This window comes from Dermacentor silvarum, chromosome 6 (genome assembly GCF_013339745.2).
Source record: "Dermacentor silvarum isolate Dsil-2018 chromosome 6, BIME_Dsil_1.4, whole genome shotgun sequence".
NCBI lineage: Eukaryota > Metazoa > Arthropoda > Arachnida > Ixodida > Ixodidae > Dermacentor > Dermacentor silvarum.
This window is the reverse complement of record NC_051159.1, coordinates 72,623,361-72,641,359: the sequence shown is the minus strand read 5'-3', so window position 1 is coordinate 72,641,359 and position 17,999 is coordinate 72,623,361. Positions and strand designations below refer to the sequence as shown.

The 17,999-nt window shown below is 43.8% G+C and overlaps 1 protein-coding gene across 4 annotated transcripts in view; it reads left to right on the top strand.

Annotated features, from left to right (window-relative positions):
• The window catches only part of LOC119455576 (PR domain zinc finger protein 15-like), an 86,880-nt gene that overhangs the window by 44,150 nt on the left and 24,731 nt on the right, over positions 1 to 17,999 (top strand). For all 4 annotated transcript variants that reach the window (XM_037716976.2, XM_049668872.1, XM_037716975.2 and 1 more), the window contains 5 exons: positions 2,225 to 2,496; positions 4,739 to 4,828; positions 7,826 to 7,980; positions 11,265 to 11,562; positions 12,770 to 13,083. In XM_037716976.2, the coding sequence (XP_037572904.1) occupies positions 2,225 to 2,496; positions 4,739 to 4,828; positions 7,826 to 7,980; positions 11,265 to 11,562; positions 12,770 to 13,083 (1,129 nt within the window). The remainder of the gene's footprint in view (positions 1 to 2,224; positions 2,497 to 4,738; positions 4,829 to 7,825; positions 7,981 to 11,264; positions 11,563 to 12,769; positions 13,084 to 17,999) is intronic.

Genomic DNA, 17,999 nt, shown 5'->3' with positions numbered 1-17,999 from the left:
GTCGTAATTGCAGCCTCCGCGATCAACTTCAGAAACATTTTCAGAGCTAATTGCGGAGGCCACGCTCCGCTGTGCTGAGTACGGTGAACGCCACCTAAGTGGCGTTGGTAGTGCTTCTTGATGCCAGCGTCCCTTCGAATGCTGGCATCGAGGCGTCGTAGTGCTGAGACCACCGAAGCGTTCACTGTCGGTGCGCGTTAGTGTCATAATGCAGTACTTCTCTTTTCTGCTCGTAGGCGGCGGCACCGCCCCGAGCAAGAGCGCGGGTACACGGAGGAGTGTTAGATATATAAGGCGCGTCTGTGTAGCTCTCTGCAAATGCGTTTGTGGCGCAATGGGTTAAACGCTCGGCGATCTATCGTCGCGGACCGAGAGGTCGTGGGTTTGATTTCCAATTTTTGCATGTTTGTGGAACTTTTTCTTCTGGTTTCTTTCTTTGTATTATGTTCTATGACGTATTTCCGTCTGACGGAAATACGTCAGTGAAGTCTTGGTGGACCCCGGCATAAAACACTTTCGTGTTAAAAAAAAAAGCGGATATGCACAGCTGAGCATTTGTTTTATGCTGCTCTTGTTGAAGCTCTTACCAGAATGTACTTCAACTCACCCCCCACCCCTCAAAAGGAAAGTAGCTGAAGTAATGCCATCTTTTGGCGACTTGAAATGCGCTACAGCAACTTCATAAAGCAGATAACTTGTCCGATCCATTTTTAAGAGAAAGTTGGTGTGGGGCAGGCATTGTGGTTTCTAAAGCTTACCAGGTGGGAAGCACCAGATGTCAATGTTTAGGGCATAATTGGTAACTGGGTACTTCTCGGTTGTTTTCAAGCTCCCTGCATGTCCTGTTTCTATCCGACGTTTTCGACTAGCAATTCTTTTTTTTTTTATTTGCTTCAAGTAAGAGTCTAGGCCCTCTAAACTGCCCACCCCTCCCCCCCTAAAAAAGTGAAAATGAAAAAATCTTCACCTAACATCTCAGGACTCTCAATAGTTAACTGTAGTACTTTCTTTTACGGACCAGTTTCAGTTTCAGTATCTGGGAGATGCATGTATCCTGATGTCATGGTACAATGGCTCTCTCTTTTCCTTAAATCGCTGTGGCTGCCACCCGTGAGCACAGCTATAGGAAACAAGCAAAGCAGTCTTGTTAATATTATTTCTTACTGAGCAATGTGAACAAATGTGTCTGGTCTAACTGCTGCTTAATGTCACCAAATTTTGCTCTGTGTCATGATGTCACAGTAATACCAATGAAGCTATGTCTGTCATTTCAACACCAACGGTGGTGCCAGATTGAGATATTTTACACAAGTGTTTTGTAACCTTCATACTTGCTAAGTGCCATCCTTTTTCATGCTAGAATCATGCGGTGGAGCCTCTACATTTTCAAAATTATCTGTCAGTACGCCTTTTAAGTATGCACGGCTGTTTTTCCAGGGCTTCACTATTTTGCATTGTTTACAATATACAGCCTCGCTGACTTGCCTTACACATACCTGTCAACACTCCAAAATTTTTCGTGACATTTACAAATTTGGGCTCGTTCTACGATTTTACAAATGTGGCACAAATTTTTCTGAGAGTAAATTTTGTTTCAGGAAAAAAAGGTGTTGAAAAGATCGGCCAGCCTAATATTGTTAGAAAAACGCATACAAAAAAAGAAATGGTGATAGTACCTGCATGCCCCTCTTTTGGCAGCTCGACGCCACATATAAAGGGGTACTTGCTTCGAGCAAATTTGTTCAGACAAGTTCCTCATGTGGGCCACATTGGCAATGGCAAAGTCACTGAAAAGGTCGCTGTGATGTAGAAATAATCTGTTGCTTGTCAGTTCCTGCTGTTCCGAGTTTACAAGTTCACTGCTGCTTGCGTGCCTCATGTAAAGGTGAATCATTGTTAATAAAGTGTGTGTGTGTGTGTGTGTGTGTGTGTGTGTGTGTGTGTGTGTGTGTGTGTGTGTGTGTGTGTGTGTGTGTGTGTGTATATCCCGCAAAAGGTGTGTGCTCATAAAAATAAAAATAAATAAATAAAAAACATTACTTGCCCTCCCCCCTCCCTCTTTCTCTTACATGTGTCTGAGGGATTGTTACGAATTTTAACGTTCGCACGTTGGCAGGTAAGACCGCCTTAGCAAACTGTATTTCAGCCTTCACGGTGATTATCGTCGGTCTATGAACCAGGGGCCTGCACACTGGCGAGCTCACTGGCTTCTCTCTTGTTCTAGGTGCCAAGCACGAGCTTTGCAAGCAGTGGGCGTGCTTCGAGTGCAGTAGTGCATTCGGCTCATCGGAGCAGCTGCAGCTGCATCTGAACCAGCACGAAAAGGTCCCTGGCACCAATGGAGACGATGCTTCAGCCACTGCACCTGCACAGCCGCAGCCATTGCCTGCATCTTCGACGCTGGCAGACCCTGTCAACGTGGATGCTGATTCATTAGCATTTAGGGCACGAGGACGGCCTCCTAAGAAGCAGCATGCTGCAAGAGCACCACTAGAAGTGAGTGCTTGCTGTTGGATATTATGGCAAATGAGTTCTGTAGGGATTTGCAGAGAGGAGAAAGCATGAAGCTACGAGCCTCATGCAACTTTCAAGTTGCTGACAGTTTTCCCTGTCGTGCTGTGTTTTGCACAGCAATAGCAGTAATGGGCTCATTCTTGGCTCTAATTGAACATAACCAATGTCAGTTGCAGGATAACAAAAATGTCCCTCTTTGTCTCAGGTTTTGAGCGTAAGTTCTCTGCATAGCAGCCGGCAGTTTTACGCATTATACCATTAGCATGAGCCGGGCCGTCATCGGTGTGTCTGTGCCAGGAATTGTGTGTGAACGTGCCTTTGCACATCCGCTACAACGCATCGTTTCAATGGCCAATTGTGATACGCTAGCCAAGAGTCGACCAGGCAGACGCTGCTACATTTGAAAGTTGCTCTAAGCTCACATAATGTCTGCTTCCATTCCCGCTCATGTGTTACAGACCACACTGTGACCACGAATGAAACACGTTCGTAAACACTGTGGGATCGCAAATGGCATGGCATTAGGTCTTGTGCACCATTGCCACAATGGTCTTTCTTCCAAAGACTACAGAAGTGCGGATGTAGTATGTGGTGAAATGCGCCGAAGTGAAAATGTGGCTGGGGTTCGTTTTGTGCGCTTGCAGAACCTTAAAATGCCATTCACGAAAATCAGTTTGGGAACCCCTGCACTAAACAGTGTCACTTTTTCTTTCCTTTAGGGTATTCACTGCAGTAAATAAATGATATATTCAAGCAGCATCCCCACATAAGCAAACTAGTGACAGTCACATTTGCAGGCACAACGATGCAAAGTGCACTAGATCATGTCACTGAGTTAACTCTCACCACTATCTATATGTATGCCATGTAATTTGACTGACTGTATTGCCTCATTAAACAATCAAGTACAGTTGACTTTCGTTAATTTGACCCTGACGGGACCAACAAAATTGGTCAAATTATTCAGCGGGTCTAATTAAGCGGACCAGAACACACTGCTGATTCATTTGGCAGTATTTCCCAGAGCCTAACACGCCCCCAAATCAAACGCGTGCCCACCTTCTATGTGTCCAAAGTAGAAAACTAAAGTAAAAATTACATTAAAGCTCCTAAACAAAAGAAATCTAACTTGCACCCCGATTATTTTAGCATGAAAAATAATGTTGCACAATGGTGGCCGGTTTGCTCAAGTCAGCTTCGCCGCAATACATTTGTAGTATGCAGTAAAGCATACGAACGCCGCGAAGGCGGTTTTGGTTTCGTATCTGATTGCACTGCGCAGGCAATTTTCGGGCCAATTTTCCTGGAAAAAAAGTAAGTGCACGTTAGAATTGGGTAAATACTGTAATCAGTCATTCTGGGCGGCGGTGGTTGCTTGAAAATATTTCTAGGGCTGGCCAAAAATAGGTGTTTTCGACAAGTGAAGACGTGTGTTCATTGCATTCACAGTTCCCTAAGCTCTGCCGAGACAGGCACTGCCCCTAAAGGGGATTTCCAATACCTCGAATCGACGACGCTTTGGACACACTGCAAGGGGCGGAATATTTCTCCAGCCTTATTGGGGTCACCATAGGGGTCAGGCACCTGTGTGGTGACTGGCCAAGGTCAAATTATCCAGCGAAAGCCAATTTTAGGATGGAAATAATGAAAGTTTCAGCCATGACCTTCAGTCGAGATCGAATTAACAGAAGTCTACTGTACTTACTCGCAACAAAACAAGAAAGTTTAACTGACTGTATTTTCATCGGGTCATGTGGAAAGATTATTTCTAGGCAACGAAAAATAAGACTATTGCAGTGAGGAAAGCCTAAAGAGGGCAGAGTGCTTGCATGGGGTGGCATCATTTCAACAGGGACCTAGGAAAAGAAAAAAAAAATAATAGCAAATGGAGTTTCTTCGGAGTTGCATTAAGCTTCACTGTCAGTGCTTCACACTTTGGATGGAACCACTCGTTCCATTATTTTTGCAGCAAAAGTTGTTATAGGGTGCTTGCCTGGCTCAACACTGTGTGGGCATGTGGCAGTATAGTTGTAATTCAAATCATCCACATGGGTTCGTGCTTGCTGGCTCAATTATTTTTTTTAATTCTAAAAAACAATGCAAGATATTATTTCACAAACGCTCACTTTAGGGTATGCAACCAAAGATAGTATATATTTTACGCTGTTCTAAACTAATTGGGACAAATATTAAATATTTTCTTTTTGTATTTTTTTTTTTGTAGGAAATGCACAATTTAGGCAACGAAAGTGTTCCTACTGATCAGAGCTGTGGAACTACAAACACCACAAATTCTGTGGAGGAGATCGCCAAGGTGAGTTGATTCGTTGCACTTCAGCTGTAGGATTTCACTAAAACCTTTTGTTTCTGGCTTTTCTTTTTCCTTCACTAAACAATCCTGAAACATGTTTTCAGCTTCTTAGTAAATGCACTCAGTAAGGAAAGTGTGCATTTTACAGTGCTTTTGACAAATCATCAGCATACCTGCCAACTCTCCTTAGAATTAAGTGTTTACGAATTCAGGCTTATCCTATGATTTTAATAATGTTTCATAAATTTTTCTTAAAATTAACTTTGATCACATGAAATATTTTGCTTGTTGATCTCTGACCATACCCTTGAAAGGTCTTTTTTATTAGGAAAGGACACGAAAGGTGTAGCTGCTTTGAGCAAACAGTTCCTGAAGCAGTGAAAATCGGCAACAGCAAAGTCACTGAAAAGGTTACTGTCATCTAAAAGCAGTGTTGCTTTTCAGTTTGCGCTCTTGCGAGTTTGTTGCTGCTTGTGTACTGCGTGCAAAGGTGAATCATGGTTGATGAATAATACTCAAAGCAAACTTTTTAAAAACGCATGCTGTCCCCCGTCTCCTACCCACGCCCACCCACGCCCCACCTGTCTTGTGTTGTATCAGCTTGATTTTTATGAATTTTAAATCTCACAAGTTTGTAAGTATGCACCAGCATCCTGTACAGCCAAAAGGGAGCACAAATTTACCAGGACATGAATTATTGTTTTGCAGCTATAGTTGGTACGTGCCTTTTGCATTTGCTTGTGTGATGATCTCTCACTGGCATCGTGCACGCTCCCCTTCATGTGCAAAAGGCAAAACATGTAATCCAAGAGAAAGACAATTGCTGGCACTTCCCTTCTTCATACAGTTTAACCCTGCTACAACGAAAGCTGTTTCAACGAAATTTCTGTGAAAATGAAGTATCTTCAATTACCCATGAGAGGTCCATGGGAGTTCATGCTATGACAGTTATGTCTGCTAAGTATTAATCGATGTATTGGGCTATAATGGCTGAAAATGAAGCAAGAACCCACGTGCCCTTTTTATCAGAAGTAGCCAGTCTTCTCGTCAGCAGAGACAATGTTGCAGCTCTTGTTCACCACTTCACAGGTCCTTTGCACAGTGCACAAATAGCCAGCAGCAATGCAAATAACATGCGATTTTTCACATAACACAGAGGTGTGCAAAACTGCTTACCAGACAAAAAAAAAAAAAAAAATTATGACGGTAGCAGGGGGGAGCAGACATTGCTATAATTACAATAATCATGGAAACATTTGAGAAAGAAGTTAAGGAAGGAAAACGTTTATCAGTTTTCTCTCCTGAGCGAGAGCTGTCTCTCAGCGCAGAATAAATGGTTGAAGAACTGTAATCTGTCACTCTAGCTAAACTTCATCTTTGTGTAAGTATTATTAAAAAGTTTTCGTATAGTGTTTGCAACCAAATGTAAACTCATTACGAACATAAAGAAATAGCATCCTTACTCTGCATGCATGGTACATTATTGGTTTTCTGTGGTTGACATACAGCATTGTAATGTATATTATTTGGCAAGTTTAACATGTGTAATGCTTCGTTATGCTAAGAAATAGCATTGTAAAACATGGCAGCACCCATGGCTTCCGCTTCAGTGTGATTTCTCGTGATGGCTACACTCTCGCTATTGTTAATTGCCAGTAACTGTTGAAATGAGCTTTTGGTTCCTCTAAACTCACCTGAAACGTTCGATATGTGTGCATAGCGTGTCCATTTTCTGAGACCGACAATTTCGGCATCTGTAGGTCTAACAGGACGTGTCGGCATAGAAATGACAGGATGGTTACTAATGGATTGTCTTGGCTTGGATATGTTTGGCACGAGGCACCAGGCGGTGCCCTATCTTCTAATGTCTTCCTTACGCTTGTGTTCCCGTATGGTAATTTAAAGTAAAAATCTTGAGGGGACGTGCACCGTAATGTCCCACAAAGATATACAGTTTAACCTGCTTATAATGAACCTCCATATAACAAATTCCTGGATATAACAAAGTTTTTCTATTCCCCGCCGTTACTCCATCGAGCACATGTATTTGAGACCTCTACGTAACGAAGTGGCAGCGGAAGACCCCTCGAAATAACGAATTTTCCTCGCCGACAACCTAGAGATTTTGCCCCAAATTTTGTCATTTTTGCGCGAGCAGCAACCGGAAGCACCTTCTCCGCCATGACGGAATGCGAAGCGAGCGCACGTGTGCATGCGTGCGAACGTATGCGAGGCGGGGCTGCATCCCTCAACCCGGCGATCTTGCCGCCGTGGGCGTGACCTTTCCCCCTTCTTTCATTCAAACCTGATTCTGCCGCTTGCATGCAGCTGGCCTGGCCCGCCAACTGGCACTCTCCTTTTCCAGTTGATGTTGCCGACGCGCTGGCAGACGCTGTGACACATCACACTCGATGAGCGCGGACACGCGCTGTCAAATGCTGGCGGCGTGTGGAAGCGCCGCTGCAGAAGCGAGCGAAGTGACCTCCGTGCTGTTGAGTACAAAGAAACACACATCAACAGGACAGACGCCAATTACTAACTTATTTCATTCTTGGAGGGAGACAAGCATTTATAACCACAATCCCTTACTTATGCCACTATGTCTGACCAATAAGCTCAAACAAAAACTGTGTTAATGTTTGTATTAGATGCCCTGTAGGCAGAGTGTAATCTTTGGTAATTCATAACTTTCAGCAGAGGAGTGCTCATTCAGAAAGGACAAAGACAAAAGAATAGGCAGGGACAAAGTGCACAGTGCATGCACAGGGTGCACATATTCGCATATATTTTTTGTGTCATGTTGAAGAAAACCTTTGTTGGAATTAATCACTTAATACCTGTCTATACTCTTCTATTCTTGTCCATTTTGAATGAATGCTGGTCTTCTGAAATAACTCTAATGGTGTGGTGATGGCTAGTTCATCTCAGGGAAGAGAAACATGTTGATGGAGACGGGTCATCTCTGGCAACTTTCCGAAGCAACTGTTTACTTTATTCCAGCCTACATCGGGAGACGAAAACCAGTGCAATGTGTGCCACAAGGTCTTCCAGAGGAAATATGGCCTCAAGCGTCACCTCATGATGCACTCTTCAGAGAAGAAGTACAAGTGCTCATTGTGCGACCTTCGTTTCTCTCATCCCTACAACAGAAAAAGGTCAGTTGCGAGCAGTGTTTGATGTCACTTAACCCATTTGAAAGATTGATCGTTCGTTTGCATTTTTACTTGGGGACCCTTTAAAGGGTGCGGATTACTCCTAAATTTTGTGCTGGATATAGGTGCTTCATGCCATATTAAGAATAAATAGCGAAAACCTGACAGTCTGTATGCTCTCATTTGGAAAGACAGAGAATTGAGCGAGTTGGGCCGAAGAAGTTGTACAACATAGCTGCTGGCTGCTGCTCAGGTACTTTAAAGCATGAAATGCATCGTCATCTCATTATGAGTGGTTTCGGCCGACAAACTAATAAAAAGTCTAACAAATGTTGTCTGAAATTCAATGATGTCTATGCAGTATCGAGCAGCGTCACTGAAACCCAATGAAGTTGATAGTAACCTAGTGGGAGTACTTGAAGCGAACACAAGTCAGACATTCACCCTATGACAGAAAGAATAGTTTGCCAATGGCAGTATGGTGAAATCCAAGGCCACTGTGCCCAGATATAGCTGAATGCCCAGTGTACATGCACATGACACTAAGTTATTGCCATTGTCCATATAGCAATGCTTAATGCGTCGTGTAAGCATTCACAATGCAGCCTCTGGGAGTTATGTGTCCCAACATTGATAGACAATAGTTTCATGTTGACGTAGGAAGCATTGTAAGCATTTTGTGTGAATGAGTCACACCAACATAAAATATGGTAAGTGATGACCAAGGATATGAGCTGGGCTGGGGAGGTTCCTGCGAATGTGCGATGCCGTACTTTCTCCATCAGAGATGGTTCGAAATGATGGAACTTGCCAAGCCCTGTGCATGTGAGTGCAATGTTATAGGATGCGTCCATCTACATTTCTAGCTGTTTCTCCTTTTACTCTTTCTGTACCGTGGCCATTGGGCATCGTTAGCCCACCATTGATGGTTTGAAACGCCGCTTTCGAGACCTTCCACGCTGCTCATGGATACACTGCGCTATCGGACTTGAAGGAGGAGAACTATATTTTAGTTTCCTAAGCAGTTCGGTTTTTTTCCCACGAGCCGGTGATTTTTGAACGTGCTCCAAAGTTTAATGATCGTCAAAGTAGAAAGCAAAAATGGCCGCCTGCTATCGATGGTTTGAAATGCCGCTTTCAAGACCTTCCGCACTGCTCATGGGCACACTGTGCCATCGAACGTGAAGGAGGAGAGCTGTATTTTTGTTTTCTAAGCAGTTCGCTTTTTTCCCTCAGGGCGGTCATTTTTTAATGCACTCTGAATTTTCGCGATTGTAAGATATTCTGTACAGCAGGCTTGAAGTTGTTAATGTCGGTGATGATGCGGAAAGGCAATTCGAGTTCAGACTTATCCTAGGGACGAAGGAGTCACTGTAAGGACTTATATGGCACATTGGCACTGCAACTGGTAAGGCAGGGCATGGCAGCGCTCTAGAAATGAAACACTTGGGCTTTTGTGCTTAATTATCTTTGTGTGCTCTCAGCGCGAATGGTATCAAAAGTCAAAACTTCCTTTAGGAATGAAGTGCACTGATGGTGATGTAGAACTAATTAGTGTACTGGTTGTATTGAGAAACAGATGAGAAGAGAGAGAAATTGGATCGACGGGAGGTTAGCCAGTGTAGACCAGCTGGCTAGATAAACGGAAGTCCATCCCACTATTTGTCCTCTGAATCCTGCCATGAGATGTTCAAAACCGGTTGAAGTTGTCAGAGCGACTTCAAAGCTATGAAGCAGAATAAATTTGGGTGTGCGGGCAGCGCACAGGTACTTGACATTGTATTTCAACCTTAACCCTTTGAGTGTCACCACCATACTTGTCCAGCGACAGTAGCAGCACCCAAATGTTTTTAAAAACGCCTCTTTTTGCAACACTGAAACGTCTAATAAGGGTTGCCGAGACATCTATCAGAATAAAAGCATTGGTAGGCATTATCTTCTGTTAACGCTTCCTCTAGTCGTTGCAGTAGTCTACATTTTTAATTTGTGCAATGTTTTACTTGTGTGTTCTTCTCATTAACTTCCTACAGGCACAAAGGCAGTGGCATCATGCTTTGCTATTCATTAACCTCTTTGTATCTTTGACATTTAGTTAACAAGTTCTACTGTACTAAATTTTGGTCTTATTCTTATACAGAACAAGTAATTAATTCCAACATATAGTAGTTCCTATGCAAATGAGTTTGCAGCCACTTCTTTGCACAACAGCTATTCGATATTTGATTAGAAAATATTTATCCCAAATCACCATTCACTTTGAATTAGCTTCGAACTCATATTCCACCATTCGTACATGCCTACATGCTACACATCTGAAAGAATCTAGTCTAGTGATCCAACAAGGGTGATTACTGCAAGTTTCTCACTGGCTTCATCCTTGTGACGATCACATGGCATACCTAGCTTTTGCTATGGCCATGGGCCCTGGGGCTGCATTCTTTAACGATGGACTTCATTTTCGATTCTTTTGGCCCTTGGTCATTGGTTTGAACATGGCTTGCCGGCCCCTGCACCACCATCCTTGCTGGAATCGCTTCCTCAGTGCGACACATGATAAAAATGCAAATCAAATGGAATGCTTCATAATGGGGGCCCTTGTTGTGTCATACCCATTTAAAGCATAAAGATAAGTTTTACAAATTTTATTACATTTATAAAAAATAATTACACTACTATACACTACTATGTTATTCAATGATAAACCATGTCTAAAACTACACACATTAAAAAAATGTGTGGCTCTATTGTCACCTAAAAAAAAATTTCCTTGCTTTTTCTTGAACTAAGTCACCATGAAGAATTTAAACCTGCAATAAGAAAATGTGACCCTGGCAGGATGCATTTCCATGAAGAAATGTCATCCTTAAAGGGTTAAAGCCTGCATTAAGTTCGAGTGGATGCTCTGTTCTACTGTTGTCTTTTTCTTTCTCTGATGCTGCACGTCTAATTCACTTGAAGGTTAAAAGAACTGCTGTTTATTAACTTTTCTCTTTAGTACTGCCTCAACTGTGGAAGTTGCATTTGGATGGGTGTAAAATGCAAAAATATGGGCCATTCATCTCGTGAATCACGATTAATCTGGAGCTTTTCACCATACAATACGCTTCGTTGCCCAGTTATGCACGCAGGACACAAATGTCTGTCACTTCACTGTTGTGGTAGCCCTACACTCTTGCACATTCATTCATTCACCACTTCATTCATTCATTCAGTCATTTGTTCTTTCATTTAATGATTAATTCAGTCTTTCGTTCACTCATTTATTCATTATTGTTTTTCACAAATAGGCACGTGATTCGACACCAACAGAAGGATGAGCGTGTCAAGCGGCGGCAGCAGCATCAGCAGGTGCAGCAGGCTCAGCAGCAGCAGCAACCCCTGGGGTCCCTGCTTAGTGAGGGCATTCGCAAGTCAGCCCGACGCAGCGCATCCCAAGCGGAAACCTTCTCGTGGGGCTGTCCACACTGCCGTTATGTATTTCCCAGCTCTGACCTGTTAAACCTGCATTTGCCTCTGCACGCTGTCGTGACACCGACAGAACCAACGCCTGAATCTCAGCTCGAACAGTGCCCAGAGTGTGGTTCAGTAAGTGATGCACTTTGTGTTCCACTTCGAGCATGACCACTACAAGACAAATGGACTATGCTTAGCAGTGTAGCCAGGACTTGATTTCGTAGTGTTCTTTTTTTCTCTCTCTCTCTCTTTTATTATGAAGCATTTTGTTGAGAACTTTTCAAGTAGTGATGTGAGGGAGTTTGTGCACGGGCGCACCCCCGGTTTTCCATGCATAGTAGTTTCATCCTGTTACTCTAGACTAATGTTGTTATGCTCATTACTGATACAATTAAACTTCAATACATGTATAACAAAGTCAGTTAAATCAGCAACTTGTTTCGTTGTATCGAAATTTTGCTTCATTGAAATATGAAAATTTATCCTAACATATTTATCCATATACAGTCACCGATGGATTTCTCTTACCACAAAAGGAGCAGCAAAATTTTCCGCATTATCGAGAAATCTGCAAAAACAAAATTGAATGAGAAAAAAAATTATTTTTTTTAATTTGAGCTGGCAACGAAAGATATGGCTTTATGCCGTGTTGGTACAAAGCGAAGCCAGCCCCGCTTTCACGTCCACTCCGCCCTCATTGCTGATAGTGTCACCTGTGGTTGGACAACGCTGTCATGAAAAGCGCCGGCAGTGAGGAGTGAATGTGCTTCGCTGCCTTTTTTGCACTTGTGGCAGATTATCTCCAAAATAGGCTGCGTGGTTTGCGTATGCGTTCAGCCGCACTGACAGTTATGCCCGCCAACTTGCCTGATTAACGCTGATTATGGGTGCACCTAATCTGCAGACATTTATATTGTCACGTGGCATTGTTCTACTTTTTGGCAGTGTATCTTTTCACCAGATTATCATTGTTATCAAGTTGCTCAACACAAAACACACCTACAAAACCGAATTTATTTATTGTTGTCACCGATTGTGTAATGAAGGAAGCGCGCCTGATCGGATTGCGTGCACATTGTGTCATACTTGTGCAAATGTGCACAAGCACCAGCGTTTCATCTGAAACGTGCAGTGACACGCGTATAACTAGCAGGTAGGTACACTCGATTCATGGGATCAGATATGACGGCCAACAGCTGTGGTCACCGCTATCGTTGTGATTTTGAGCATTGCTCATCCTTCCTGGCACAAGTTTGCGGAATGAAGAGTGATTTTTAAGTCAAACTTCTGGCAGTATTTCCTGTTCTTCACAGTTGCTACAGCAAGACGATGTTTGCAGGAGTTTTCAACGCAAGCAGAGCTGATGAAACACGTTGGAGTGCACGGCAAACGAGGGCCCCCAAAACGTGACAAACAGCCATCAGAGGCAGCATCCGCTGGTGAAGCAGAAAATGAGACGGCCTCCGCGGGGGCTCCTGTGCCACAGCGAGTCCATAAGTGCAGCCTCTGCTACAAGGGCTTTGCGACGGAAGACCGCCTGTCCAAGCATTACCAGGTACATGGAAACGATGAGACAAAGCCACTGAAGTGTGACACGTGCGACAAGCGCTTCCTGAACACCTCGGCTCTGACTGAACACCTCAAAACACACAAGTGAGTTTCTCCCAACTTCTGCTTGGAGTGCAGTACAGTGTACCGCTAAAGAAGGAATGGCATTAAGTTTTCAACTTGTCATTTTTGTGTGTTAAATTTAGGTCCCGACCCTCTAAAACCCTAGGAAGAAATACTGGCAGGCATCAGAATGCCCTAAATAATTTATTATAATGCATCTCAGACCACTTATAATGTAACTGCTTATAGTGCAGGACCGGATATAATGTGGTCTTTTGTGACCTTTGTTTATCTTCCTATAGAACTCAGTATATACGCATACCGCTTACAGTAGAGCCACGCTTGCTCTAACCACGCTTGAATGGCTTGCTTCATCCCGTGCAATTGCCACTGTGGCAACATGTGAACGAAGCCTACGGAAACTTGTGCAGCACTCTTGTTAAGGGGGGATGCGAGGCTAAAATCACAATTTTCGCCAAAAACACGGATTTCTTAATTTTATTTATTTTGGATTCCTAGACCTATAAGGAAGCTCATCACCAAGTGTGGTTGCAATCTGTGCCATAGAAAAGAAGAAAATGAGTTCTATTCTCGTGACAGTGCCGCGCACTTGCGACTATAAACGCTGTATTCAAGACGCGGTCGCAGAGCGGGCAAGAAACTAAACACGGAGTGAATGCCTACATTACGTTTGTTTTTCGCGCATTTTAATCATAGGAGACCTTCCATCAAGAGTACAGCAGATGGCAAAGTAAAAAGTAAGAAAGGAAAGGCATAATTCTGGCTGTGGTGCTCTTGTCTACGAGCGCAGACAAGGGTGCTGGAATGCTCTATGGCCGAAAGAAGCATAGACAACTTGAAGCAGTTGCTGCAGAGCAGGCTCGAATTTAAGAGGAGGTTCAAACCTATGGAGCAGGGCATTTTGAATAATTATTTTTGGTCTTTAGATAAAATTGCATGTTCTGAAATCCTTGAGCTCATTTTTCAAAGTTTGCACTTTTTGGCCGAACAAAACCTTTAGGAAAACTATAATTTCCATGCTGTTTTGCCAAAATCTGCTTTCAAGGTGGTTTCTAGACCACCTTGAAAGCAGATTGAAGGATGAAGTATTTTGTCAGGAACAAGGTAAGGTACTTTTTAGATCCCCAGCGTGTGAGCTGTCACGAACTGCGGAGGGACAGGGACCTTTGTCAGGCTTGATTGCCTTTAGCCCCGGCCCCTGCAGTGAGCTTTGTATATTGCTTACTGTAAATAAAATATTTCCTTACTTACTAAAAAAAAATATCAGATGTCTGACCTATAAAGACAAAAAAAACAATGATGACAGAAATGACATAAAAAATATGCGACTGGCCTTATCCTACTCTATAAACTATTTAGAAGGTATCTAATCACAAATAAGTACTATTAGTATACCTTCATTATTTTTGAAACGATAGTTTTCATAAGCTGATACACCTGATTGCTCAATATGACAGCTATAAGTCCTTTTCTGTTTATGCTAGGGGACTGAAATTTAGAACACATTCTAATGACAAGAAGATAAACCATCACTGAAATTTTGATCAAAATTGGTGCTCCAGTTCAAAAGTTGACTCTTCAGCCCCGCATTCCCCTTTAGTTTTCTTATGAGCAACATCATCGTGTACACCTAGCCTTATTGCTGCACAACGTCACCAGATTTTGCTCTCTGCATCAAGATTTCACGCTAATGTCAATGACACCAGGGCGAACATTTCGAGCTCTTAACTTTGGTATCAAATCAAAATATTGCTACGAGGCGCTGCAGTAGCGAACGATGATGAGAGGACTGACGAAGACGACGATCGCCGATAGTTGCAGGTACGGGCTTCATCTTGTATGCCTGTCTTCTGCCCGTTGTGTATATTGTGTAAATATCTTTTCAAGCGTCTGTTCACCCCCGTAACATTTGGTGGACAGTGTGGGTTTTTCAAGTATCAAGACAGATTTACGTAGCAGATGCTCCTTAGCTGCATTTACAATGCCAGCTCAAGGCAGGGACAAGCATGCTTCGGGCAGGTCGCCAACCGTGCCTCAACCAACCGCTTCCAACCGCCCCGTTGTCTTTACACACCTGCGTTACCAAGGTTCCTATTTCCGTATTTGACCACACCGATGTCAAAGATTGGCTTCACCTGCACGAACGGGTGAGCACTAGCAACAACTGGGACCCGACTCTGATGCTAGCGAACATCTTATTTTACCTGATGGGGACGGCACAAGTGGGGTTTCTGAACCACGAACAGGAAATGGTGAGCTGGGAGGTCTGTAAGCAAAAACTCATCGATCTGTTCGGCAAGCCCATCAGACGCAGTCGTGCTCCGCAGAAAGAACTTGCATGCCGAGCTCAGACTTGCACCAAGTCCTATGTGATGTACATTCAGGACATTCAGGACGTGCTCGCGCTTTGTTGCAAAGTCGATGACCAGATGCCAGAAGCGGAAAAGGTTGCACATATCCTCAAAGGTATCGCTTATGGCGCCTTTACACTCCTGGTTTGTCCTCATCCAGCACTCATCCGCAGTGCAAGACGTCATCAATGAATGCCGAGGCTTTGAAGAAGCAAAAAGTCACCGCATTATTCCGAACTTTACCCGTATTCCGAACACGGCTCCGATGTCTATCTCTGAGGACCTTCATCTCCCACCTGTTCCACCCGTTAACTGATCTCACTGAAGTGCAGGATCAGTCTTAACTGATCCTGCACTGCCTCCTGCTGCTATTGATTCGGACCCCACGATGCTAGATAACATAGCGAAGAGGATCGCCGCTGACCTTCCGGCCGAACACGTGGACGCACTTCATTGCCTGCTCATGTCGTACCAGGACATTCTTGATCTCAATGACTGACCACTGGGCCAAACAACAGTTGTCAAGCATCGGATTCACAATGGCGATGCCAAACCCATGCACTGATGTCCCTATCGTGTCTCCTCCACTGAGCACCAAGTTATACAGCTAGAAGTTGACAAAATGCTTGCCCGTGATGTCATCGAACCTTCTTCGAGCCCATGGGCCTCTCCTGTCGTGCTCGTTAGAAGGACGACAGCAGGTGATTCTGTATCGACTACCGGAATCTTAACCAAGTAACAAAAAAGGACGTGTATCCCTTACCTCGGGTAGATGACGCCCTTGACTGTCTCAGTGGTTCCAAGTATTTTTCTTCGATAGACCTTTGTTCTGGGTATTGGCAAATTACAGTTGACGACATGGATCGTGAAAAGACGGCGTTTATTACACCTGATGGGGCTCTATCAGTTTAAGGTAATGCCATTCGGGCTATGCAATGCTCCCGCTACATTCGAAGGAATGATGGACGCCCTCCTTCAACCTCGAGCGTCTCTCGACAGTTCTTTCAGTGTTCCGCAAGGCAAGACTTCAGCTTAATTCGACGAAATGTCACTTCGGCCGCCGGCAGCTTACTGTGCTCGGACACCTCGTCGACTCTTCTGGTGTTCATCCCGATCCGGAGAAAGTTCACACAGTCCAGGATTTCCCTGTGCCATTTGTGCCATTTGTGCCAAAATGTCATCAGGCAGCTTTAAATATTGTGATATTCGTTTGGCAAAGCTTCTTAATCATCCTGGCAGCCACGTATGTCAAAGCATTCATTTTCAAGGATAAGAAAGCACAACTGTGCCGCAAAAGTGTTGCCACGCTATCGGTGGTCCAAGACACATGTCCTGGCACCCACGTTAACTATAAATCGTAAACGGGGAAACTGTTTTGCGTTGATCATGTTTCAAAAGCTGCAAATGCGCTGTCTCCGTTAATGGTGATGCTGTTAGGTGCTTCTGGTCTTGGAACGAAATCTAGGCTGCACAAACCCGTGCCGGCTCGGAGAGGTGTGGCAACAAGCACCAGCATATCGTCTTGGGCCTCTGAAGTCAAATGACACCCACGCGTGATGCCGTCTGGTACGTAGTTGACGGCTCGATGACACAGGGCAGTAGTTTGCTTGGCTATCGCTTTATTGCTGACGCACCACGAGACTGCATGATGCATTGACCACTTGTTCAGTCTGGTGTGATACAGCAATCGGTTCGTCTGATTCTCTCGATAACCACCTACTATTCATCACTGTAGGAGATGGAGGAGGCTTGCGCTTTGCTTTCCATATACATGTCCACTTTCAAACTTTCTTTTTCTTAAAGCAAGCATCAATTTAATGCTTACAAACAAAGAAACAATGGCATCAATGCAGTTTTAGAAGCAAGCCTAGCAGTTAAGCACTCCCCCATCAGCGCTGGTGCACCCGTTTCCATAGTGACAGCCAGTCGTAAGGTGCCTCTGAGCATGCTAGCACACTAAGCCAACAGGAGGGGCATGCACATAGTGAACTTTGTTGGAGTGGCCCCTGAATTTTGATGTTTGTAGTTCTGCTATGCGGTTATCGCAGGCAAGGAGGACTGGAACTGAAAAGTACAACTTTGAGCTTTCGAACAATACCAAGATGGCGGAGCTCAGTAACAGGAAAGATGAAAGATGACTACGCAAACTTTGATGTTCTTGCACAACTTTGAGCTCTTTCCTCGTCTGCACTGACAAATTAATTTTAAAATTTTTTAAAATTTAGAGCATGTTTTTCGCTGGAATAGTTTTGATACTACGTGGATTAGGTGTTGCACATGCCGAAACGAGTGATTTCCCGAAATAATCTTTTTCTCTATTTTCATGATCTGATCCTTGCTTCCTCCTTAGCAATCAGCCAATACATGAAGCTCTGTGAAGACTGGGCTGAGGATTTGCCGCTTCTATGTTTTAATCACTAGTATATTTTAAGTACGTACGTATGAACTAGGTTTTACCCTGTTTAGCTACCAATTACAGCTGAATGGTGGCACGAGGGCATGCAGACTATATCTTAATACATTTGCATCACCCTAAGAGCGTCCTGTTGGCCAATTTCCTCGCTCAGTAAAGTAGAAGCATTTCAA